This window comes from Myxocyprinus asiaticus, chromosome 25 (assembly GCF_019703515.2).
Source record: "Myxocyprinus asiaticus isolate MX2 ecotype Aquarium Trade chromosome 25, UBuf_Myxa_2, whole genome shotgun sequence".
NCBI classification, from domain to species: Eukaryota; Metazoa; Chordata; class Actinopteri; order Cypriniformes; family Catostomidae; genus Myxocyprinus; species Myxocyprinus asiaticus.
Genome location: NC_059368.1, coordinates 42635183 through 42662452, shown reverse-complemented (window position 1 = coordinate 42662452; position 27270 = coordinate 42635183). Strand labels below are relative to the sequence as shown.

Genomic DNA, 27270 nt, shown 5'->3' with positions numbered 1-27270 from the left:
TTTCCATTCTTATTGTGATATTAACACATTAAAGAACATTGTTTAGTTAAATACTAACAAATTATATATTAATAATAATATTTATTAAATTATAATTAAATGATTGTCCAACCTGTCATATTGGGGAATCCGCCCCTTTTAGAAAATGCCATCCACTCTAGTGACATCACGATGCAGTTTTTTTCTCTCATCATTGGCGGGAAATTCAACTGGGTAGGGTTGCACCAGCTGTGCATAAGTTCTCACGTAAGTTAGGACGTAAAGTTCACACTAAGGGCTTAGTAACTACTAGTTCGTTTGTAACTAAGTCCGTACTTAATTTGGTTGCACCACCTGTTCTTAAGGCAAGACTTAACTAGTAGGTCGTAAGCTCTCCGTAATGCGTAGTCGCATAATATAATGTTTACCTGTACTGATCCAATAAACAGCCTTCAAATTTGTACACAGAAGTATTAAAAAGCCATGCATTTCAGTTTTATCTTGTTACATTTGATGTTCAAACCTTGTTTACTCGCGTAACTGTCAGCTGTAATAAATTATATCCCCATTGAAATACGATACATAATAAAACGAGATTTAATTAATGGTATATTTAGCCTATCTAAAATGACAAGGGGCAATAAATAAGTAAAATATGCTGGAAGTGATTAGAATAACATTTATGCAAAATATGTACAAGTTTAACTATACCAAATTCTCAACAACCAGACTAGCTAGTTAGCTAGTCCCAGTTTGTTGTAAGCTAATATGCTAACTGAAGCTCAAAATGTGGACATATTGTACCCAATATGATCATATTGTAAGTTTTAATATGATAACATTTTGAAAATTCATTAACGTTATCCCGTATGACATTTTGACTGGTGGAGTCACAGGATTCTCAATTAAAACACTTAAATACATTGTTTGAAAATAAGATTTTAGTAATAAGGCAATAACATCCTCATAAAAGCAAAAACTACTTTGAAGTGCAGTTTTAACCTATTTAAATTTTTGGTCAATTGAAAACCTTATTCGTCACTGGGCCAAATGCTTCTTGTTTTACAACCTGAACCTTATTGACTAGCAGTATTAAAATAGTCAGCATATGACTGATACTAAACAGTACTGATGTTTATTTAGCTATTTATTTTATTTTTATTTTTTCTTTATTTTATTGGTCAGCATTTGACTGATAAACATACAATGCTGATTTTTATTTAGCTATTTATTGTATTTTTATTTATTCTTTATTTAAACGGTCAGCAACTGACTGATACTGAACATACAGTACTGATGTTTATTAAGCTATTTATTGTATTTTTATTTATTCTTTATTTTCTCAGTGTTCATTTCTAGAATCTGCTGACATATGTATTATATTAATAATGTCAAATATTCTTTGATAAAAATATTTAAGAAAGCAGTCTTCGGAGTACCTTTGCATAGTCATATCGGTGCAAAATCCACATAGAAAAGGTCTGTTTTCATTCCAGCTCAAAAATTAACTATATCGGCCACCACATCAGTAATAGGTGAATTTTCCCCCTCTAAAATCTGTATTGGTCTCAAAAATCCCATACAGCCTTTCAAATACTGCCCTGTCTGTCACTGATTGAACAAACAGATAATCCCACCCCCGAATCACGCCATTATTTGAGTCAATGTTGTCGTGTCGGGCTGAACTGATGCTAAAAACAAACCGAGGAATTTTATAGTGCCACAGAGATACAGTGCTTACAGTTTGAGGAAATTAACCTATGAATGGCTTCTTTATAGCTGTCTCTGCATATTAAGCTGGGATAGGAGAAAGTATTTTAACCAGGGACTAAAATTGGTTTATGGAACGAAAACAGAAAATGTATGATATTTTTTGCAGAACGTTGCCAAAAATGGGAACTAAATACCTTTCAATTGTTCTGGGGTGAAAACATTATTTTTAGATGCTGGAAACCGGTTAATAACTGATTAATTTTGTTCCAATAATGTTTTCATGAAACCAAAGACCAAAGGGTTTGTGTCTCAGTAAATTTTCGTAATTAGACCACTTTCGGAAATACACCAAAAAAATGAGGCTTTACTCTTGTTAGTAGAACATAGGCATGCACTTTGATTCTAAATGACAACTCTAGTTTAAAAACCGCTAGTTTAAAAAAAAAAATCATTCGACCCACCAAAGGTGAGGTTTAGTCAACGCACCCACACAGTTTGTGTGTGCATGCATGAGAGAGATAAGGTTATTAATTCATTTTAGGTGGCCAAGTAAATATTTGAAATATTTTTGGACATATTTAATGTTAAGAATATATTTATTGAAAATACATTTCTTTATAAAAAATAAAAATAAATATTTTTGTTTATGCTTATTTTGGGTTAGGCAAGTCCCTTGTTTTGAGCTTGTTTCTCATTAGATCTGGAAACACTGCACCTGGTATTACACCCACCCTTTGCACAGAGTACTGTCATTTTAAAAAGAGCCCTTGCCCTTGTTTTATTTAGTTCTAACCGGTTACAATATGGAAAGGAGGCTGAGGAACACTGGAACCGGAACGAAAAAATATTGTTGCCGCTTAGAAGTAAAAAACATTTAGTTTTTAGTCCCTGATTTTAACACCCAAAAATGTACACACTACAGCATTAAGCAAAATGAACTGAATGCCTGAAGGTCTTTGACTGAAACCTCAATCTAATAAAGATTTGCAAGGAGCTTTTTCTATTTTTGGTCTTTGAATTGACTGTGTTCAATGCACCTGTCTGAGACCAGCATTAACATGATATAGACCTACATGTAATGAATTGAATGTGATTTACAGATGTCTATTCTGAATTAGTAAAACCTAAATTAGAGAAAAACTTTTTTCTAATGTATGTCAGCAGGTTCTCATTTTGTTCGTACTAACATTTTGAAAATATGAAAACTTTCATAAGTGTGACAATTTACATCAGAATCGCTTTTTTGCAAAAATTCTTTCTGCATGTGTAACATGAATGAGGTCCATTATTTGCAGCTCAATAAAACATAAAAATTCTTGAATTTTTTGAAAATAATTTATTTGTTGATTAGGAAAATGCCAGTTCAATAAAATGTTTGAGTTCGACATGCTGTCGATTACCACAGACAATAATTTTGAGGTGGTAAAAAAAAAAAAAAAAAAAAGCATGTTTAAAGTAAAGCACTTTACAGTGGATGTCTATGAGGCAAGTGTCCCACAGTGTTTAAGCATAGTGCACATTACACAACTTAAACTCACCCCCTTTTCTTGTATCCTTTCTTTTATTTCAATGCAACGTCTTGTTCTAAATACCATTTAGTGCAAACTTTTTCAGACGTAAGGAAGTGTCAAAATAATTTTCAGTAGTAATCAACAGCATGTCAAATACTGTACATAGAGCTAAAATTGAATTAAACCTGGAACATTTCTTTAAAACTTGAAAACAAACAAACATTACAATACCTAAGCTTGCCGGTTCTGCTGAGTGGCTTTAATTGATTTGGATGCCGTTCATGAGTCGTTATAGATGCATTAGGAATGAAGCGTTTGACGGTTGGAGTCTGGCAAAGAGAGATCAGGGTGATCAGGTTATGAGGTCACAACTTAACATATCCGATACCACACATCTCAACTATGAGCTCATTAACATATGACCACCCATATTTATATCAAAGCCTATTCAGTATTCAGCAACTTGACCCGCCCAGATGAACGACAATGTTCAGCTTCAGTCAATATAATGGAAGAGTTTTAATACTGTTGCATTGCTTTTTTTCTCAGTACAATAAACAGAACAGAAAAAGAACAGTTTAGTTTTGTCATGCTACTATGGGGGCCAATGTGAAGTTGATTTACTGATGTATAAAACAGCAACATAAGTAGTAATTTTATAAAGTTCTCAGCTTGTGTTGGATGTGTAGCCTGCATAAAGAATATAGCATGAAGTTATAAAGTCACAGCATGAACAAATAAGTAAGTAAAAATAACTTTTTTTAATCAATATTAATCAAGGGAAATGACCTACAATTATAATTTTTGTCATAATAGTGCAGCCCTACGATCAACAGAGTATACATTCAAAGGCTAGAACCCTCAACCATGCGTGAGATGTAACAACACACGGCAAAAACGAAGCATACCCTAACCTAACCTTAATGGTCAGAGAGAGGTCAGACAATCATAACAGAATTTATTAACATATTCAAGTCTTACAGGTACAGCAGCAAAAAGAGCTTCTCAATTATGAAGGTCACGTCTGGTTAGTACACTGTGTAAGGGTTAATTGTACTATTGTACTCCAAAATCAAAAGAAACGAATAAGAAATAATATTTTGCATATAGAAATTGAAACCTACTTTTAGGGCCATTAAGATTTATTACATTGTGTCACTGTGACATTTTACCCCCTAATTCTCATTACCACAATGCAAAAAAACATAGTATATATTGGTATAAATATATTATTTAAATTGTGAAGTATTTATATATCACAGTAGCCCTCCCTTGGTACTGCCTTTTATTTTCCCTAATTTGTATAATTTTTTAAATCATTGCACAACATAATCTTATTATTTATTTTTTTACTGTAATAAAAAAATACTGTTACGGTAATGAAATCAGCACTGAAAACAATGGGAATAGTAAAAGTAAAATGTGCAAACATTAACAGTAATATGCTGAATTGTGTCCCAACAATAATGTCACAATGCAAAATATCTTAACTCATTAAACTGATACATTTTTGCAATGCCGCCTGCAATTTTTCACACTCAAATTTAAATGTACACCATTCACACACTGTGGATTAATTGCAAAAAATTGGTCTCATTTTTTCAGAAATCCCCCAAATAAAACAATTAAAAAAAGACTACAATTATTAATATATAATATTGTTTGTGTTTATAATCTTATAATAAAAACATTTTGTAAACTTTTTTTTTCCATTCCAGCTTTGTAAGCTTGTAATTCTGGTTCTGTTCACGCCATCTCACTTTGAAAAGTCTTATTTCATTCCACTAGATGGCAGCAAGCACTAGAAAAAATATTTTTCTCTATCACATTCCCTCACAATAAACACATCTGAAACGTAGGTGGTGCTATAACGCATTTTGGCCTCACAGATGTGCTCATCGATAGACATTTAGTCTAATGTTCCATTTATGCACCACCCTCATTGTTTCATTGAATATATCGGCCTCTGAGTGGACTATAAGCTCAATCTAGGTGTCATTAGAAAGCTGAGATTCTCTTCTTTGCGACAATATATAACCTTTTATCATCAATAGTCAAAAACATATTTTTGTGATGATTTGTTTAGCATGCTTTTCCTGCTGGATGGCATATTTTGTTCTGGACATCTAAGATATAATATTGGAGTATTCAGCCAAGCAAGCTCACAAGTAAAAAATGGCAATTTTTTTTAGACATCTGCCTAAGATAAAAAGCAGATATAAAGTTTAGCTATTTGGGGCTTACAGCAGCAATTATTGATGCATAAAAGTGACATACAGTTGAAGTCAGAATTTTACATACACTTAGGTTGAAGTCATTAAAACTTATTTTTTAACCAATCCACAGATTTAATATTAGCAAACTATAGTTTTGGCAAGTTGTTTAGGACATCTACTTTGTGCATGGCATGAGTAATTTTTCCAAAAATTGTTTACAGACAGATCGTTTCACTTTTAATTGGCTATATCACAATTCCAGTGGGTCAGAAGTTTACATATACAAAGTTAACTGTGCCTTTAAGCAGCTTGGAAAATTCCAGAAAATGTTAATGCCTCTTTGCTTGACATCATGGGAAAATTAAAATAAATCAGCCAAGACCTCAAGAAGACAAGTATCTATATCCACGAGTCCTATATCGACATAACCTGAAAGGCTGCTATAAAAAAAAACAGACTACAGTTTGCAAGTGCACATGGGGACAAAGATCTTACTTTCTGGAGAAATGTCCTCTGGTCTGATTAAACAAAAATTGAACTGTTTGGCCATAATGACCATTGTTATGACTGGAGGAAAAAGGGTGAGGCTTGCAAGCCGAAGAACACCATCCCAAACGTGAAGCATGGGGGTGGCAGTATCATGTTGTGGGGGTGCTTTGCTGCAGGAGGGACCGGTGCACTTCACAAAATAGATGGCATCATGAGAAAGGAAAATTATATGGATATATTGAAGCAACATCTCAAGACATCAGCCAAGAAGTTAAAGCTTGGTCGCAAATGGGTCTTCCAAATGGACAATGACCCCAAGCATACCTCCACGGTTGTGGCAAAATGGCTTAAGGACAACAAAGTCAAAGTATTGGCGTGGCCATCACAAAGGCCTGACCTCAGTCCGATAGAAAATTTGTGGGCAGATCTGAAAATGCGTGTGCGAGCAAGGAGGCCTACAAACCTGACTCAGTTACATCAGTTCTGTCTGGAGGAATGGGACAAAATTCCAGCAACTTATTGTGAGAAGCTTGTGGAAGGCTACCCAAAACATTTGACTCAAGTTAAACAATTTAAAGGTGATGCTAACAAATACTAACAAAGTGTATGTAAACTTCTGACCCACTGGGACTGTGATGAAATAAATAAAAGCTGAAATAAATCATTCTCTATCTTATTCTGACATTTCACATTCTTAGTAGTGATCCTAACTGACCTAAGACAGGGAATGTTTTCTATGATTAAATTTCAGGAATTGTGAAAAACTGAGTTTAAATGTATTTGGCTAAGGTGTATGTAAACTTCTGACTTGAACTGTATATATTTCATAACTTACAGAAATCCTATTTCATTTTGGGATTCTTTTGAAAATCTTCCAAACTGTGGTATTAGGGAAACAAAATAAACAATTACAGTCACATTCCTGAGAACGAGAGCTTTCATTTGATAAATTACTTGTCCATTTATGTGCCATGTGAAAGACTTTTGAATTCATATTTCTACCCCATTACCATTAGGGGGCGCTAAATTGCGATGCAAATATTCCCAGGCCTTATTTTTGTAACAAATGTAAAAGTGATGGTAAACTGTGAAAAGTTCAGATTCTAAGCTTTCAAACGATACCTCATAAGCCTGACCTATGTATACAGTGACTAACGTTTTAAGTGTAAACTTTCTTCACAATATAGCACAAATATGTGTCCATAGAGTTTAATGGAATGTAGGCCCTGAATGTAGGCTTCACTTTTTTTTATGCAAAAGGTAATTTCATGTTTATTTGGGGTTAAATATTACCAGGACATTTTCCTGACATGTTTTTAGAATCTCCCTAAGGGTCAAATTATTAAGCGAGAGAGAGAGAGGAGTTGATACCTTCATCCCCTCGGGGGAAAGCTCCTGCTGGCAACCACCTCGCTCCATAGTCACAAGGGCAGCTCTACAGGAAAACAAGAGAAAACTTGGGATGTTTACACACTTGGTCTGAATCTGAGTTCCTTGAAGGTGTGTCACATTTACCTTCACACTGCAAAATTCTGCGGGCAGAATACAGTCATCTTTAATGGGAATATGCGCAATCGTGAATTTCACGCAATGGACTTCCGGTGGCAAAGTAATTCCCATCCTTGATTTTCCGTGGAGTTCAAGTTTGGTGAATTTTGACAGGCGAATTTGCTGTGTTGGCCAATAGGAAGTTGCTTGGTTTGGAAGTAACCTCTGTGTTGGTGGTGCTTTGTACACGGCTACCTCTTTTCACATTGTACTTTTGGCTTCGAATTACAGTATGTTTGTGCAATCAATGTGATTACAACCGGCAGCTGTTTACCACTGTTGCTCGTTCATGACCTAGTTTCACTGTGTTATTGATGTACTGTATTTGTCACTACCACCAAAATTTGTACATGAATAGACAACAAGCAGCTATAAGAAATGCATAATAAGTGTGACCAAGACATTGCAGAGATTAATGTCATCAGTAGTGCTTCTTCTGTGAGTTAAGACAGATTGCAGTTCAAACTGTTCATACCTATTGAATTCAAACTGACAATTCAGATTATATATATATATATATATATATATATATATATATAGTGGCTGATATTATCGGTATCACGTATACTTTACCGATATGCGCCGATATGAAAACCTTTTTTCAGAACATATAATGCAGAAAACAATGCTTTAGAATTGGTGCCATAGCCTAGTTTGTCCAGCAGAACGCGCTCCAACTCCATTGTTTACAGAGCTGACTCTGGCTGAACTGACGGTGGCTCTGCAGACAGGGTGGAGTTAAATGGTGCGGATTTGAGCAGACTCTTTTCCTTAAATTGCTAACTAGTTTGTGAAATACATACTGGAAAGTTAATAAAAAATGACCCCATCATTTTATATAACTAATATAACGTTAAACCTGTCCCTGACAATCATGTCACTCATGTTTATCACATCTGTTTGCTGTTAGCCAGCTACAGTTTGTCAGTGCAGTCAGTAATGTAGCAGATTGAAAGGTAAACATCAGAGCATCTTTTTGCAGCTCAGCAGACAACGTTGCGGTGGTGGATTGTGTGTGGTGAGTGTTGATTTCACACTTTGCTGTTACCTAATTGGTGAGACGCAATCCTGGAAAGTAAATAAAGTCCATCTTTTACTCTCCATGGCAACGAGCTTACAGCTAACTAGCTACCCACGTAGCTACTTTCATTGTTGTCAGCGTGTAAACGTATTCACTAGGGATGTGCGCTATGATTAATTTGACTGTCGTTTAAACAGAAGTTTTTATAACCGACTAGTCTAAAGAGAAACCAAACTTCAGAAAACAGTATAAAATTATTTTAAAAAAAGAAAAAAAGTTATGCGACCCATATAAAATACTTAATCTATTCCAAATCCGATGCTAAATTCTGCTGAAAAAGGGCATTTATATGCGACATGCTTGCCTTGAATTATGATCATTGTACATTAAAGGGGACCTATTATGCAAAATTCACTTTTACATGGTGTTTGAACATAAATGTGAGTTGGCAGTGTGTGTACACAACCACCCTACAATGTTAAAAGTCCACCCACTCCTCTTTCTTATATTTCTATTAATCAAAAACAGTGTCTCAAAATGACTGGTTTTGGTATCCGCTCTAAAGTGAAGTCACTTTAGAGCAGGCCCCGCCCACGACTGGTGACGGACTCCACCCTATTATCATAGACCCTCCCTGAGTGATCGACACACAGTCCGCCATTTTTTTCCATGCTGGAGTAGCTACATTGCGAAGAATAATGTCTCAGCTTCATAAGCGTCATACGTGTTCTGTTGTAGGCTGTAAAAGTGAACATAAGAGTCCTCATGTACTCCTGGCATCAGAGCCACTGACGACGCAGTGGACAAGTTTTGTTTTTGAAGGTTCGTGTATGTTTGAGCAAATCATTTTACACCGGACTGCTTTGTGAATGAGGGTCAATATAAAGCAGGCTTTTCTAAATATTTGATTCTCAAGCATGGATCAGTACAAACTGTTCGTGTTCCAGCTTTATATCCTGAAGATGTAAGTATCACACTTTATATTTTGTGAATGTTTGCAAATTGCATGATGCAAGACAACCCCCTAAAATGTCATGTCTCATTATAGCGCATAGCTAACGTCATTACTGTATAATTTTGTGTTGCTCATCCATCGTTGCTAAATGGCTGAAAAACACTCCAGTATTTACGGTGTCAGTCATATTGGTTCCGATTTGTTGTTGCTATAGTATCCGAAGCATGAGCTGTCAAGGCACAGCCCTGTTCCGGAAAGGGGGCGGGGAGCAGCAGCTCATTTGCATTTAAAGAGACACACAAGAAAACAGCGTGTTTTTGATTCCACCCAAAAAGAGGCATTTACAACATGGTATAATAAATGATCTGTGGGGTATTTTGAGCTGAAACTTCACAGACACATTCTGAGGACACCTGAGACTTATATTACATCTTGTAAAAAGGGGCATAATAGGTCTCCTTTAAATATAGAACATGACACGCATTCACTGAATCAACGTTAGCGAATATTTATAGACATATTTATTGAAAATTGAATGAATAGTGCAGGATCAATGGAACAACCCTAAAAGCCTGTTCTAAAAGGGAAATCACCAAGTAAAAGTTACTTAACATATTAAAACAGTCAGGACATTTTTGAAAATAATTAACAGGCAGACTGCCAAATCTATGAGAGAAAAAAAAATGTGCTGAAAAGTTGCACGTATTTCACGACGTGCAGTCGTGCATTAATCATTGATCTAATATGACAACTGTTCGGTAAAGAACGTTAACCATTAACAGTTACGATGTAAAAAAATAAAAAAGTAGCTATAGGATAGAAAAAATAGGCCTGTGATGTAGCCTGCAGTAAACCTAATGTATTCTAAACATGATGTGTACACAGAATAAAAGATAGTTTAACACGTTAAGCAGTTGGCACCTCATTGAAAATAGCCTTCTTAATCAGCAGATTAAAAAAATGACATACCTAGTCTAAAACAGTTATTTTCTAGGCTACTTACTCAAAAGCATAAATTTTTTAATGAGTAAAATTAACCCGTCGACATGGTCCGGTAAAAGACGGGACTTGACTCACCTGAGGCGGCTATCCTGCGCTTGAAAAAGCTTGCTCAGCGGAAAAATAACATCCAAGCATGCACAGATGTAAAGAAGACTCAAATGTGAAAACATCCATAGGGACTTTCAAACATTTGGAAAGCCGATTCCAGCATCACCGAAGTGATTTCATAACTACTTTGCTGAGTTTGAGAGGGGGAAGACACACACGCAGCCTGAGGTGAAATGAAACTCTGTATCTGCTCCACATATCCTCTTTTTTAAATAATATTTGTATTATTAATTCTATTTAAAATATGTAACATTAATATGACAGTAATTTACGTGCAGCCTCTGTAAAAATATAAAGCCAAATGTAAATGTGTAAAAATTATCATCAGTTTAATGGGGGGAAATATTAACCGACTAGTAATTCCAGTGTCAACTAGCAGCATCAGAACCGTTTATTCGACTAGTATCGCACATCCCTAGTATTCACTAAACTGTTTTGTTCAGGATTCACAGTTTGGTACCCCCTTCAACCGAACAATTCCACTCACAAACACTTACAAAATGTAATATTTAAAAGTATGGTTTTCCAGGCATTAAAATAGGATACGTAATAAAAGTAGATTTAATAAATAGTATATTTGCCCTGTGTAAATAATAATATATAGGAACTGTATCTAAAATAAATTAGGGGTGATAAATACTAATACAACAGGCTGGGAAAATAGACATTTATTCGTTTTAATATCTTATATATATATTTTGAATGTGTTGAAACTTGACACCGGCGACGCACCCTAAAACGGCACTGTTAAATCGGTTTCATGCTGAAGAGCCGCTTACAAGTTTTTTTTCTCTCTCTCATAAATGTAAATGAGTGTAAATGCCAACACCATCATATATGTCGAAAGGACTGATGCCTGTCAACCAAAACATGAGCTCATTGATGTCATTAAATGACATAAAAATGACTTTTTTATTCCATCAGTTACTACTGATTGGAGGCTGCCCTATATATTTAGTTTATACGTAGGGTTACGTCCTACATAAATGTAATGGTGCAAAGCTCAAATATTTAGTAGAGTGTAAATTGTGACTTAGTGCCCATTTATGCCACAACTAGGCTAAGTTGTAACGTACGTATAGCTGATGCAACCGGCCCCTGAAGTTTATTTAGCTATTTATTTTATTTTTATTTATTCTTTATTTTAATGGTCAGCCATTGAGTGATACTAAACAGTACTGATGTTTACTTAGTTATTTTATTTGAATTTATTCTTAATTTTAATGGTTAGCATTTGACTGATACTAAACAGAGTACTGATGTTAATTAAGCTATTTATTGTATTTTTATTCTTTATATTAATGGTGGGCAATTGACTGATACTAAACATACAGTACTGATTTTTATTTAGCTATTTATAGTATTTTTATTTATTCTTTATTTAAATGGTCAGCAATTGACTGATACTAAACATACAGTACTGATTTTTATTTTATTTTATTTATTCTTTATTTAAATGGTCAGCAATTGACTTATACTAAACGTACAGTACTGATGTTTATTTAGCTATTTATTTTATTTTTATTTATTCTTTATTTTCTCAGTGTTCATTTCTAGAATTTGTTGACAATGTATAATAATATTAATAATGTCAAATGTTCTTTGATAAAAATATTGTTTAAGAAAGCAGCCTTCCGCGTACCTTTGCATAGTCATATCGGTGCAAAATTGGTTAAAAATCCACATAGAAAAGGTTTTCATTCCAGCTCAAAAATTAGCTATATCGGTCACCATATCAGTAATTGGTGAATTTTCCCTCTCTAAAATCAGTATCAGTCTCACAAATCCCATATCGGTCGGGCTCTAATATATATATATATATATATATATATATATATATATATAGCCATGATGTTGTAAATTCAGTTGTGGTGTGGTATTCTGGTGTTCATCTGTATTAGGGGTGTCACGATCCATCAATCAAATAACCAACGATGCAATGTCATCATTATTTTGGCATTCTCATGCCAGCCACGTCCATACACATTTCTGTCAGGAGATGCAGCAACCTTATGATATTCATCTCGCTAAATATGCTTCTCATGTGGGACACGGATATGCGCAGGGTGACTGAAGACTGAAGTTGCGCTCTGCTCTATCCGTGCACGCCCGTCAACCACCGCGCTTCCCTCAAATTGAAAGCTTCGGTGACAATTGACAAATCTGAAGTCATTTATTTCACATTCAAACCAGCAGAACATCTGTAATAGAGTCATATTTACTGGTTCAAATGAGTATATTTTGAAAAGAATATTTCAACCAGAAATTATCATTCTTTCATCATTTACTCACCCTTATGTCATCTCCAACTTGTATGTCTTTCTTTCTAATGTGGAATATAAATGAAGATATTTAAATGGAGATTTAATGTCTGTTTGAACATTTAATGCAAGTCAATGGTGACCAAATTTTCAAGCTCCAAAAAGAAAATGAGACTGCTAATTTCAAGATTTATTGTGAAAAAATAACTATATTTTGGTCTGTTCTTACCCAAAATCAATTGGATCACTTCTAAATTATAATTTTTTGGGGAACTATTCCTTTAATAAGATAGCAGCTCCATTTTAAAGGGGTTCAAACTCAAAGTTATTTAAAAATTACTGGTTGTCTTTATCGGCCACAGTAACCTGTGAATTATCTATTATCGTATCGGCCCAGAAATGTCTATAATGGCGCATCTCTATTTTTTAAAACACTGATCCAGTTCTGAGAATGATCTTGTATTCAATTCCCAACCCTATTTGCATTTAATTTCTCTTTATGTGTTGATGTTTATGCAATAAATTTACCATGGTTTTACTACAATAACCCTATTTTAACCATGATATTCAAAGTGAAACCATAGTAATACAGGAAAACAAAAACAAGTAATTTTGTGGTTACTTTGGTTTTACAACAAATAACGTAGTTAAAGATTAAAATTTTTATTACCATTGTTTTGGTTTCACCATGAATTTCATGGATAAACTATGGTTACTGCAGTAAAACCATGGTAGATTTATTGAACAAGAATGCAAACTATTGCGAGGGAATGCAAAACTATTTCAGAAAAAATATTCCCGCCCTTTCCTCTAGAGCAGTGGTTCCCAAACTTTTTCCTTGAAGCCCCCCCCCCCCCCCCTTCCTTATTAAAATTATATCTTTAATGCATCCTTTATTGAAGTTCACATAATAAGGAAGCAGGTTGTATAAATAAGCACACACTTCGAAACTGGCATTTCTCAGTGCGGTCAGAGCCGCTTATAGGAGTCGCGTGAAAAACGTCGTTTCAAATTCTCCCAGCTGATACACTGTCTTGCGGAGACGCTCGTCCCTCGCGTGCGCTTGCTGCAGCTAGATTATAACGTGATGGCTCACGACATAGGGAATTATAATATACACCAATCAGCCACAACATTAAAACCTGGCTGATTAGAGAATCGCATGGATGATTGTTGGTGCCAGATGGGCTGGTTTGAGTACTTCTGTAACTGCAGATCTCCTGGGATTTTCACTCACAACAGTCTCTAGAATTTACAGTTCTGCGGATGGAAATGCCTTGTTGATGAGACAGGTCATCAGAGAATGGCCAGAATGGTTCGAACTGACAAAGTCCATGGTAACTCAGATAACCTCTCTGTACAATTGTGGTGAAAAAAATATCATCTCAGAATACAATTCTGAGATGCGGGTTGGTGCTGTTTTGGCGGCACGACGGGGACCTACACAATATTAGGCAGGTGCTTTTAATGTTGTGGCTGATCGGTGTATGCGTCACAGTGTGTATCTTATTGTGAAGAAAATCGGATAGTCAAGCTCTATTAAGAAGAGAGAGTTTTTTAGATGAATCGAAGTAACCAAATAGGTGAGAGAGTGTAGTCTTAGCCCATTATACAATGCCAAAAAATTGGTTTTAGATGTGTCTTTTTTGGTTTGTTTTCCATTATACATATCTAAAACTCCTTACATACATTTACTATAGGAGCTATACTGCAGAAGAATAAAATTATACTGGAGAATGCTGAATATAATATTCAATATTTAAATATTTTAAAATATCTAAAAATCCTTAAAACAAGAAAAATTTACCTGAGAAGCAACATGTAATATATTTTAGGGCTGCCCCCGACCAAAGATTTTCCTAGTCGACTAGTAGGCATTAATTTAAGCCATTAGTCGACTAGTCGCACATTTATGATATTAATTTAATTACTTAAATATATATTTTTTTGGGGGGCATCAGAAAATGGTTTGAGTTCCAGGGCTGAGAAAGAATGTTATAAGAAACATTGCTAACACTGTTCTACATTACAGAGAAATACTAAACCGTAATTTTACAAGCGCACGCACGAAGCGAGCTGCAGCGACACTGGCAAAAGTGGTAATGATCCTGAATGTGTCGGAAAAACCAGCAAGGAGACTGTCTGAACATTTTGTAAATTTATAGAGAGAAATGCACATTAGGGTTGTGCCGACGATCTCTGGGATCGACGATGGTCAGAGTGATCGCCAATAGCTGATGCCTTTGACGATGCCAAGATGATATTTGGCTCGTTTTCCCATGTATTAAATAATAATAATTTATTAGGCTATTATTATCATAAAATTAATATTACAAATAATTTGCTCGTAGACACACAGACATGCGCTTGAAGAAACACACTTTATTATATTATTAAGAACAGATGACAGAAAAGCCGTCTATGTGCATGTATGACGCACTGATACGGAGGCGTGCTGTCTCGTGGAACGCGCATCTAAAAGGTTCTTACTCTTTCTTTGTTTCTGTCTTTTTGTTTTGTTTTTTGTTGCAAGAACAGTATCGTCTATGAGTGCTGCAAATGACCTCAGACATCTCAGCTCAGGAGGTGCTTTGAGTTCAGTTCACTTTATTTCCACAGAGCAGTTTATTGTGAACGCAACTAAAAAAAAAACAGCCTATACATCTGTGATTAAAACATCAAATAATACAAAAACACGTTCACCTCGAACCATGATTTATATTTCAGTGATTATTATCGTCATTATAATTATTTTTATATTTATAATTGTTTTTATTTCTTCAATTGTGTAAATAATTTTCCGCCTGCATATTTAGACGGATACTTGCCTGACTGTATATGGAAAGGTGTATATTTACATTTATGCATTTGGCAGACGCTTTTATCCAAATATATATATTTATATTAGTCTTTTATCACATTATTTTATTTGCTTTTTCGTTTAGTTTGGAGTGCAATTTGAATTTAGAAATGTATTTGATTTAAGTTTTTCGTTTTTTAAATAAATTAAATTTTCAATACAAAATCACTAAAGCAAGTATATTCACCGATAGCCGATGTAATTGGATATTGTGATTACATATATATATATATATATATTAGGAGGGAACAAAACGAATGTATTCACACACAATGTATTTTCCCGGATAACGAAATACCCGACCAGTAGAGAATGCACAAATGAAGTAGGTTCTTTGCCAGAGTGATGTTTCCCTTCACAACTGTTGTAAAGCCATCTTTCAAAAAGTTGAACTACACACATTTTAACTGCACTTGAATTTAGTTAAAATAAATAAAGTTCAAAGTTTGAAGTCAAGGTGTCTTGCTTTATTGTGTAGGCTTTATTGTGAAAATTACCCCATAGTACCACCTAGCGTGCAACCAGGGGTAATACCGGTGTTCGTCGTTTTTCTGTGGAGTTTTTTCTGCGACCAAACGAACAATCAAATCTTGGTCGACCAAGACACTTCTCATTGACTATCAGGGGGCAGCCCTAATATATTTTGTCTTTGCTGCACTGGCAAAAGTAAAAATACACTTCAAGATACATTCTCTGATACATTCTCTGAAAGCAAGTCTAAATCTCTTATATGTTGCTTCTCAAGTAAATGTATCTTTTTTTAAGGATCTTTAGATCATTTTAAATGAAAAACAAGACAAAAACACTTCATAACAATATGATTTTTTGCAGTGACTTAATGAATTAAACAATAAAAATCCAAGTATTTGTTTTCCTTGCAATTCAGTGAATGTCATTTAGAGATATTTTTAAAAGATGATTTTGTCCTCTTTATTGTTAGTAAGCATGTTTAATATAACCTTTTAATTCAAGGTACAAGCTGAATAGTCAGTTAAGAGCTAATGATTCATCATTGCAATAATCGCCCGAATAGTCAAATAATCGTTCTAATAATCGTTAGATTAGTCGATTATCAAAATAATCGTTAGTTACAGCCCTACTCCTTAAAGCACCATCTTTCCTCAGAGCGTGCAGAAAGCAAAGCATTCATGCAGTGATGTTTGAATGGACTTTAAACTGCTCTGTGCTGAATGCTCTTACTTATGTGTGCTGCTGTCATCTTCACTATCATCTGAGAGAGAATATCTCCACGTCTGCTTAAAGCCTCCATCTCTCCTGTCCTCACTTCTACCCAGAGCTATCAAAAACATGAGAATAACAACAGCAATTAAAGGAAATAAAAAGGACAAATTCTGCCATTATTTACTTATGTTGTTCAAAGCCTGTTTGACTTTCTTTTTTTTCTGTGGATGTACTCAAATGGACTTTAAAGCTTCAAAAATGGGTGCAAAAGCAATATAATAGTATTACAAAAATGGTCCTTATGACTCTACAGGTGCATCTCAATAAATTAGAATGTCGTGGAAAAGTTCATTTATTTCAGTAATTCAACTCAAATTATAAAACTTGTGTATTAAATAAATTCAATGCACACAGACTGAAGTAGTTCAAGTCTTTGGTTCTTTTAATTGTGATGATTTTGGCTCACATTTAACAAAAACCCACCAATTCACTATCTCAAAAAATTAGAATATGGTGACATGCCAATCAGCTAATCAACTCAAAACACCTGCAAAGGTTTCCTGAGCCTTCAAAAAGGTCTCTCAGTTTGGTTCACTAGGCTACACAATCATGGGGAAGACTGCTGATCTGACAGTTGTCCAGAAGACAATCATTGACACCCTTCACAAGGAGGGTAAGCCACAAACATTCATTGCCAAAGAAGCTGGCTGTTCACAGAGTACTGTATCCAAGCATGTAAACAGAAAGTTGAGTGGAAGGAAAAAGTGTGGAAGAAAAAGATGCACAACCAACCGAGAGAACCGCAGCCTTATGAGGATTGTCAAGCAAAATCGATTCAAGAATTTGGGTGAACTTCACAAGGAATGGACTGAAACTGGGGTCAAGGCATCAAGAGCCACCACACACAGACGTGTCAAGGAATTTGGCTACAGTTGTTGTATTCCTCTTGTTATGCCACTCCTGGCATCTTACCTGGGCTAAGGAGAAGAAGAACTGGACTGTTGCCCAGTGGTCCAAAGTCCTCTTTTCAGATGAGAGCAAGTTTTGTACTTCATTTGGAAACCAAGGTCCTAGAGTCTGAAGGAAGGGTGGAGAAGCTCATAGCCCAAGATGCTTGAAGTCCAGTGTTAAGTTTCCACAGTCTGTGATGATTTGGGGTGCAGTGTCATCTGCTGGTGTTGGTCCATTGTGTTTTTTGAAAACCAAAGTCACTGCACCCGTTTACCAAGAAATTCTGGAGCACTTCATGCTTCCTTCTGCTGACCAGCTTTTTAAAGATGCTGATTTTATTTTCCAGCAGGATTTGGCACCTGTCCACACTGCCAAAAGCACCAAAAGTTGGTTAAATGACCATGGTGTTGGTGTGCTTGACTGGCCAGCAAACTCACCAGACCTGAACCCCATAGAGAATCTATGGGGTATTGTCAAGAGGAAAATGAGAAACAAGAGACCAAAAAATGCAGATGAGCTGAAGGCCACTGTCAAAGAAACCTGGGCTTCCATACCACCTCAGCAGTGCCACAAACTGATCACCTCCATGCCACGCCGAATTGAGGCAGTAATTAAAGCAAAAGGAGCCTCTACCAAGTATTGAGTATATATACAGTAAATGAACATAATTTCCAGAAGGCCAACAATTCACTATAAATGTTTTTTTTTTATTGGTCTTATGATGTATTCTAATTTTTTGAGATAGTGAATTGGTGGGTTTTTGTTAAATGTGAGCCAAAATCATCACAATTAAAAGGACCAAAGACTTAAACTACTTCAGTCTGTGTGCATTGAATTTATTTAATACACAAGTTTCACAATTTGAGTTGAATTACTGAAATAAATGAACTTTTCCACGACATTCTAATTTATTGAGATGCACCTGTATATATGACGCTATATTCCAAGTCTTCTGAGATCATAGGATAGTCCTGTGTGACGACAGATTTAAGTCATTATTCACTGATAATCATCTCATCCACGCAACTTTTTCATGTCATAGAGAAAAACAATAATTATTTTGAGTCGGTTCTATTCAACAAATCAGTTGATCTGGTTCACAAGACCAGTATGAATTCATTCAAAAATCAGACATTGCTACTTCTCTCATGTATGTGCCAAGCAGAGCTAGATTTTCAGTAAATAAATAACTACTTCATTTTTTGCCCATTTCTCAACCAAAGCTATCTTAAGACTTCTGAAGACTTGGAATGTAGTACATGAATCATACAGTACATTTTAATCCTAATTGCATGACGCTTTTGTGTTCTTTTTCCAAGCTTGAATGCTCAAGTGCCAATTCAATAAAATTGCATTGAAAAGAGCAACAAAATCCTTCAAAATTTCTTAATTTGTGCACCACAAACAAACAACAGTTATACAGGTTTGGAAACTAAGTAAGGGTGAGCAAATAATGACAGAAATTACATTTCTGGTTGAACTATGACTTAAAAAAAAAAAAAAAAAATCTTCACAAGAAATCACATTTTCCTTTATCTTTTGAGCTACAAAAAAAAAAAAAAAAAATTCATTGTACTCTGAAATATGCAATAACTTCCAGAACTCAAAACTCCCTCTCCAGCTCAAAAAGCACATTTACTGAAACTTAACTGCAAAAACGTCTTGTTCTAAACATGATGGAATCGGACCATAATCACAATAGTCATCCATTTTGTGATCAGCAACTTAATAAGGCCGAAGTAGGATAGATATAATATTATAGCGCAGAATGTTTTGTGAATGTGTCACAATGCAATGCGAACTTTGCAAAGAGGCTGTTACAGAAGGAAAAATGTATGTGTATTTAAATAAAATACAAGACTTAGGGACTTAAACTTATTAAACTTGATTCCCTGAAGACAAAGATTCAACCTGTATACACACTATCTTGGTAGTTTTGGAGTTAAACTTATGTCTTTTACATATTTAGATGTTAAAGTTATGCCATCCATGTAGTTTTTACATGAGATGCCAATTTATATAATTAATTCATGAGATGTTGATTTACATTATGTGCATTTCTACCATACAGTTGAAGTCAGAAGTTTACATACACCTTGGCCAAATACATTTAAACTCAGTTTTTCACAATTCCTGACATTTAATCATAGAAAACATTCCCTGTCTTAGGTCAGTTAGGATCACTATTTTAAGAATGTGAAATGTCAGAATAATAGTAGAGAGAATTATTTATTTCAGCTTTTATTTCTTTCATCACATTCTTAGTGGGTCAGAAGTTTACATACACTTAGTATTTGGTTGCATTACCATTAAATTGTTTAACTTGGGTCAAATGTTTTGGGTAGCCTTCCACAAGCTTCTCACAATAATTTGCTGTAATTTTGGCCCATTCCTCCAGACAGAACTGGTGTAACTGTGTCAGGTTTGTAGGCCTCCTTGCTCGCACATGCTTTTTCAGTTCTGCCCACAAATTTTCTATCAGTTTGAGGTCAGGGCTTTGTGATGGCCACTCCAATACTTTGACTATGTTGTCCTTAAGACATTTTTCCACAACTTTGGAGGTATGCCTGGCTGATGTCTTGAGATGTTGCTTCAATAGATCCATATACATTTTCTTCCTCATGATGCCATCTATTTTGTGAAGTGCACCAGTTCCTCCTGCAGCAAAGCACCCCCACAACATGATGCTTCCACCCCCATGCTTCATGGTTGGGATGGTGTTCTTCGGCTTGCAAGCATCACCCTTTCTCTCCAAACATAACGATGGTCATTATGGCCAAACAGTTCAATTTTTGTTTCATTAGACCAGAGGACATTTCTCCAAAGAGTAAGATCTTTGTCCCCATGTGCACTTGCAAACTGTAGTCTGGCTTTTTTGTGGCGGTTTTGGAGCAGTGGTTTCTTCCTTGCTGAGCAGCCTTTCAGGTTATGTCGATATAGGACTCGTTTTCCTGTGGATATAGATACTTGTCTACCTGTTTCCTCCAGCATCTTCACAAGGTCCTTTGCTGTTGTTCTGGGATTGATTTGCACTTTTCACACCAAACTACGTTCATCTCTAGGTGACAGAATGCATCTCCTTCCTGAGCGGTATGATGGATGCGTGGTCCCATGGTGTTTATACTTGCGTACTATTGTTTGTACAGATGGTACTTTCAGGCATTTGGAAATTGCTCCCAAGGATGAACCAGACTTGTGGAGGTCCACACTTTTTTTTTCTAAGGTCTTGGCTGATTTCTTTTGATTTTCCCCATGATGTCAAGCAAAGAGTCACTGAGTTTGAAGATAGGCCTTAAAATTCATCCACAGGTACACCTCCAATTCAGTACGCCTATCAGAAGCTAATTGTCTACAGGCTTGACATCATTTTCTGGAATTTTCCAAGCTGCTTAAAAGCACAGTTAACTTAGTGTATATAAACTTCTGACCCACTGGAATTGTGATAGTCAATTAAATGTGAAACAATCTGTCTGTAAATAATTGTTGGAAAAATTACTTGTGTCATGTACAAAGTAAATGTCTTAAACGACTTGCCAAAACTATAGTTTGCTAATATGAAATCTATGGAGTGGTTAAAAAATGAGTTTTAATGACTTCAACCTAAGTGTATGTAACTTCTGACTTCAACTGTATCTGTCATTAACATCGTTTCATTATTAGCCTATCTAGACCAGTTTCCAGCAACTAACCATTATGTTACCAGATCACTCTCCCACAATAAAACATCAGCATTCATGCATTCTGCAGTAAAACATCTATTATATCAGCATCTGATAGGAACATATTATTTTAATTATATGTAAATTATTATTTTAATGAAGGCCTATACATTTAATATTATATTAGTGTTTAAGGCCCGCGCCAAACAAATGAAAACCTGACTAAAATATGTTATAAACTACAGCAGTGACCGATGACAAATGAAACAAAATAAAACAGAATTGCTCTAAGACAAAACGCATGATAAACTATGAATGTTTGTGAAATTACGGCTTTATTATTTAGTGTTTTATTGAGTTTGTTTATATCGTCTGATAGCACATTAGCATCAGGCCTAAGTCTGTTTTAATATCCATGTACAGAAACTGGTGCTAACACATGAACAAAACCCATCAAACTACACATATTCAATAGTATTTATTATTATTTTCATCACATTTATTGTTTATTCACTTCAGAGGATTGTATTAATACAGTGTGAAGGGAGCTGCTCGGTTAGCACATGAGCTAATACACACATAATAAAAAAGGAGGTAAAACATATAGACAATTTCACACAAACACAAAACAAAGAGCACATTAACACAATAAAACGAACATATATAAACGCATATAAATCTTGTCTTACCTTCAATAAACAGGCTTTTCTTATGATCCATATTCATCCATCACCGCAGAGTTTTAACTCGCGCACTTCACTTCAGATGTTCAATAAATCACTACAATACTTTAATTTGATTTCGTGTCTTTACATCTCAATCTAAATAATTTCAAATGAAGTCGCTTCGTGTGTGTGTGTGTGTGTGTGTGTGTGTGTGTGTGTGTGTGTGTGTGTATTTTTAGTCCATCTTCAATCCAAATGTACAGAAATCCGTCTTCCAGCGGTGATTCTAGTGAAAAATGAAAATATCCGTCTTACGGCGGTAACTCTATTAATAAAGATAATCAATCGATCAATGTGTCAGATCAAAATGCATGTAATAAAACATTAGCTTTATTAAACTAAGCGGATTTACATGGTTACTTTACACAACGAGACGCTATTGAGGCACATTCTGAGTCACTTCCGCCGGGACTTTTGTGCAACAACAGTCGCTAAATACACGTATTCGTTTGTGCGTATTTACTACTGTATTTAATTCAATTAGTTTATATTAAATATTAATAAAAAATGGACCCCAAAAGTCTAAGTCAACTTGTGACAATGCTTTTTCCCCTCTTCAAATTACAATGGTGGCCAAAATTTTGGAATAATTTACAGATTTTGCTCTTATGGAAAGAAACTGGTACTTTTATTCACCAAAGTGGCATTCAACTGATCACAATGTATAGTCAGGACATTAATAACGTGAAAATGTACTAATACAATTTGAAAAAAAAAAAAGAATTCATAATTTCTTAAACTACTTCAAAGCGTTCTCATCAAAAAAAAAACCAAACAAACAAAAAAAAATCCTCCATGTGCAGAAATGACAGCTTTGCAGATCCTTGGCATTCAAGCTGTCAGTTTGTCCAAATACTCAGGTGACATTTCACCCCACACTTCCTGTAGCACTTGCCATAGATGTGGCTGTCTTGTCGGGCACTTCTAACGCACCTTACAATCTAGCTGATCCCACAAAAGCTCAATGGGGTTAAGATCCATAACACTCTTTTCCAATTATCTGTTGTCCAATGTCTGTGTTTCTTTGCCCACTCTAAACTTTTCTTTTTGTTTTTCTGTTTCAAAGTGGCTTTTTCTTTGCAATTCTTCCCATAAGGCCATGAGTCTTCTCTTTACTGTTGTACATCAAACTGGTGTTGAGCAGGTAGAATTCAATGAAGCTGTCAGCTGAGGACATGTGAGGCGTCTATTTCTCAAACTAGAGACTCTGATGTACTTATCCTCTTGTTTAGTTGTACATCTGGCCTTCCACATCTCTTTCTGTCCTTGTTAGAGTCAGTTGTCCTTTGTCTTTGAAGACTGTAGTGTACACCTTTGTATGAAATCTTCAGTTTTTTGGCAATTTCAAGCATTGTATAGGCTTCATTCCTCAAAACAATGATTGACTGATGAGTTTCTAGAGAAAGCTGTTTCTTTTTTGCCATTTTTGACCTAATATTGACCTTAAGATATGCCAGTCTATTGCATACTGTGGCAACTCAAAAACAAACACAAAGACAATGTTAGCCTTCATTTAACGAATCAAATAGCTTTCAACTGTGTTTGATATAATGGCAAGTGATTTTCTAGTACCAAATTAGCAATTTAGCATGATTACTCAAGGATAAGGTGTTGGAGTGATGGCTGCTGGAAATGGTCCTGTCTAGATTTGATAAAAAATGACTTTTTTCAAATAGTGTTGGTGCTGTTTTTTACATCAGTAATGTCCTGACTATACTTTGTGATCAGTTGAATGCCACTTAGGTGAATTAAAGTACCAATTTCCTTCCAAAACAGCAAAATCTGTACATTATTCCAAACTTTTGGACACCAGTGTATATTATCAGCATAATATCAGTATGTTGCCACAGCATGTACAGTACTTGAATTGGCATGGACAAAATGCTATCCGTGCATGATTTGAGAATGTTCCAAAAAGCGTCTTGTGTGCTTCAGTGGAAACAAGGAAATTATAATCAGAATCAGCTTTATTGCCAGGTATGCTTACATATACAAGGAATTTGTCTTGGTGACAGGAGCTTCCAGTGCACAACAATACAATACAGCAACAAGACAGAGATAATAATAATAAATAATATAAAAAAAATAAATAAAAAAATAGAAATAGAGTAAAAATAAAATTGGATAGAAAATAAAGTATATGAATACACAATAAGACTATATATATATATATATATATATATATATACGTAGTGCAAATACAAATCTGTTATATACAGTGCAAGGGAATGTAATGGCAGAAGAGGTAGGATGTTGTGGATAAATATAAAAAGACTAAACTGTGAATTGCACATAATTATTGCTCAATGGGGCAGTTTTAACTGTTCATGATATGGAGAGCCTGAGGGAAAATTGTTCCTTGACAGTTCTGGTGCTCAGAGCTCTGTAGCGTTAGCCAGAAGGCAACAGTTCAAAAAGGTAGTGGGCTGGGTGAGTGGGGTCCAGAGTGATTTTTCCAGCCTTTATCCTCACTCTGGAAGTGTACAGTTCTTGAAGGAAGGGCAGATAGAAATCTGACTATCTGTACGAAGTTGATCAAAGTCACAAATTTGCTTGCAGATTTAATAGGTGACCTAGAAATAATGCAGAACCTTAAACATGTCTTCTTCTTTTAATGTAATAGGGTCATTATTTGGTAAAGTGACCAGATTCCAAGTTCAGTGGTCAACAGTTAAGTCGGAAATGAATAATAAAATATCATCTGCATAAAGCAAAAGCTTATGCGCCATACCTCCCACCACAACCCCTGGAAAATCATCTTCCCTTCTTATCGCGGCTGCTAATTTTTCCAGGGCAAGACAGAACAATAATGGGGAAAGAGGGCAACCCTGCTGGGTGCCCCTATCCAGAGTAAAATAATCTGAAATAAATCCATTTGTTAGTACCGCTGCTACTGGGTGTCTATAAAGTAACTTAATCCATCCAATAAAAGTATTCCCGAACCCATATATTTCCAAAATCTTAAAAAGATTTTTCCTCCAAGGTTATCTCAGAATCAATATAATTTTTTTGCTCAATCATCAGTTTAAGGGAGATCTAATAGTTCCACAAAGTTTCTAATATCTTCATCAGTACACGAAGACGTTGAACTATAAAGATCAAGATAGAATTCTTTAAAAGCATTAATATAATATCAATGGCCGATGTAAGTATTTCATCACCAGCAGATTTCACTGAGGGAATGGTAGAAAAAGACTCTCTCAGCTTTATATATCTAGCCAAAAGCTTCCCTGCTTTGTCCCCCGACTTAAAATATGACTGTCTTGCCCTAAATAACCAAAACTCCACCTTCCGTGACAAAATAGTATATATTATATCTGTATTTCAATTGGGTCAATTCTCTGAGGTCATCAGATGACATTTGGCACTTCAGTTATGTCTCGGTACTTTTAATAATCTCTTCCAACTCCACGAGTTCTCGTGCTTTGGATTTATTGATGAATGAGGCATACTGTATAATCTGGCCCCTAAGAACTGCCTTAAGTGCCTCCCAAGCCATGCCTACAGAGGACACTGAGGACCAGTTGGTCTCCATATAATCATTGATTTCAGCCTTTAGCATTTGTTGGAAATCAAGATTTTGCAAAAGGGATACATTAAAGCACCAACTATATGATTTATTTTTCTCCATATGTGGCAACACCTCTAAACTCACCAGGGCATGATCTGAGACTAAGATGTTTCCAACTGAGCAATCATCGACAGAAGAAATGAGGGTCTTAGATTTCACAACAAAAAAAATCTATTCTAGAATAAATCTTATGGACTGATGGATAAAATGTATTGTCCCTACCAGATGGGTTCAAAAGTCTCCAAATATCTGTAAGACCAAGATTTTTACACATCCTGTGAAGCATCAGTGTTGCTCTAACGGGCTTACACACTTTTGCTTCACTATGATCAAGGACTGAGTCCATCAGAAGATTAAAGTCTCCTCCCAATATTATATCATGTGGGGTGCCAGCGGCTTGCAATATCCCTTCAAGATCTATAAAAAAGCCCTGATCATCAGCGTTAGGTGTGTAAATATTAGCCAAAATCAATCTTTGCCCCTGAATATCTGCTAAAACAATAACGACTCTTCCTAATTTATCTTTAATCTGTTTGAGACATTTGAATTGTAGTTGTTTACTTATCAATGTTATGACTCCCCTGCTCTTACTTGAGCCAGCACTAAAGAAAACTTGTCCACCTCCTATCTTCCCAAATTTTTCAGCTTCCTGTGGGGAAAGATATGTTTCTTGAAGAAACACAATATCATATTTCTTACGTTTAAGAAAAGAAATAACCTTCCTTCTTTTTATGGGGTGCCCCAACCCATTCACATTCCAAGTGAAGAGAGACAATTCACTCATATTAACATTTGACATTTTGACCTATTAGAAAAAATAGATTGTGTGTCAAAAATAAAATGATAAAGACCACATTCCCCATTAGTACAACAAACTTCCCCCAAAAACAAACAAACAGAAAAAAGAAAAATGTGCGCATTAACCCCGCGCACGACAGTGCCGACCGGCATCCATCCCTCTAAACTCAAACAGTCCGTGTATGCCTACGAGAGTCCCCGTGACAACTTTGCCATCGGATTGTTCCATATTGCTCAATACATTTTGTGAGACAGAATTACATAACAGAAAATAATCTATAAAACAAACGCCAACCAATAGGCAGGATAAACACAAAGAACGTGTAGATTCGAAGGTGAAGGTCTCGAAGGTGAGTTCCTCCACAAAACAAATCCCAGCCGCTAGCGGAACCAGCACACACACAAAAAAATTAAAAAATAAATAATAATAATACAAAATAAAATAAAGCCGTTCAGTTTCCTTGGACAGTCAAATGAATGTTAAGTGAGCCGGCTGTTTCATGTGTGCAGGAGGTGACCTAATCATTCCAATCTCCTGCAAAAAATACTCCACGAAACAAACTCCATCCAATAGGAGGCATAAACACAAAGAACAAGCAGATGGATTCACAACTGTCCTGAAGGAGTGTTATTCCACAAAACAAAGTGTATGTTCAGTGAGACAGCTCACTTGGAAGCACGTGAGAAACACACCATGACTTCCTCAGTCCATTGATTTTAT

The 27270-nt window shown here is 35.5% G+C and overlaps 1 protein-coding gene across 10 annotated transcripts in view; it reads right to left on the bottom strand.

Annotated features, from left to right (window-relative positions):
* The window catches only part of senp6a (SUMO specific peptidase 6a), a 77657-nt gene extending 55081 nt beyond the window's left edge, over nt 1-22576 (bottom strand). For 3 of the 10 annotated variants that reach the window (XM_051654703.1, XM_051654704.1, XM_051654706.1), the window contains exons 1-4: nt 22145-22576; nt 16864-16960; nt 7280-7343; nt 3435-3532 (exon numbers count right to left, since the gene is read on the bottom strand). In XM_051654703.1, the coding sequence (XP_051510663.1) occupies nt 3435-3532; nt 7280-7343; nt 16864-16960; nt 22145-22181 (296 nt within the window). In that variant the 5' untranslated portion in view covers nt 22182-22576. The remainder of the gene's footprint in view (nt 1-3434; nt 3533-7279; nt 7344-16863; nt 16961-22144) is intronic. The other 7 variants (XM_051654711.1, XM_051654713.1, XM_051654710.1 and 4 more) reach the window with 6 other exon arrangements.
* Nucleotides 22577-27270: the final 4694 nt, after the last annotated feature.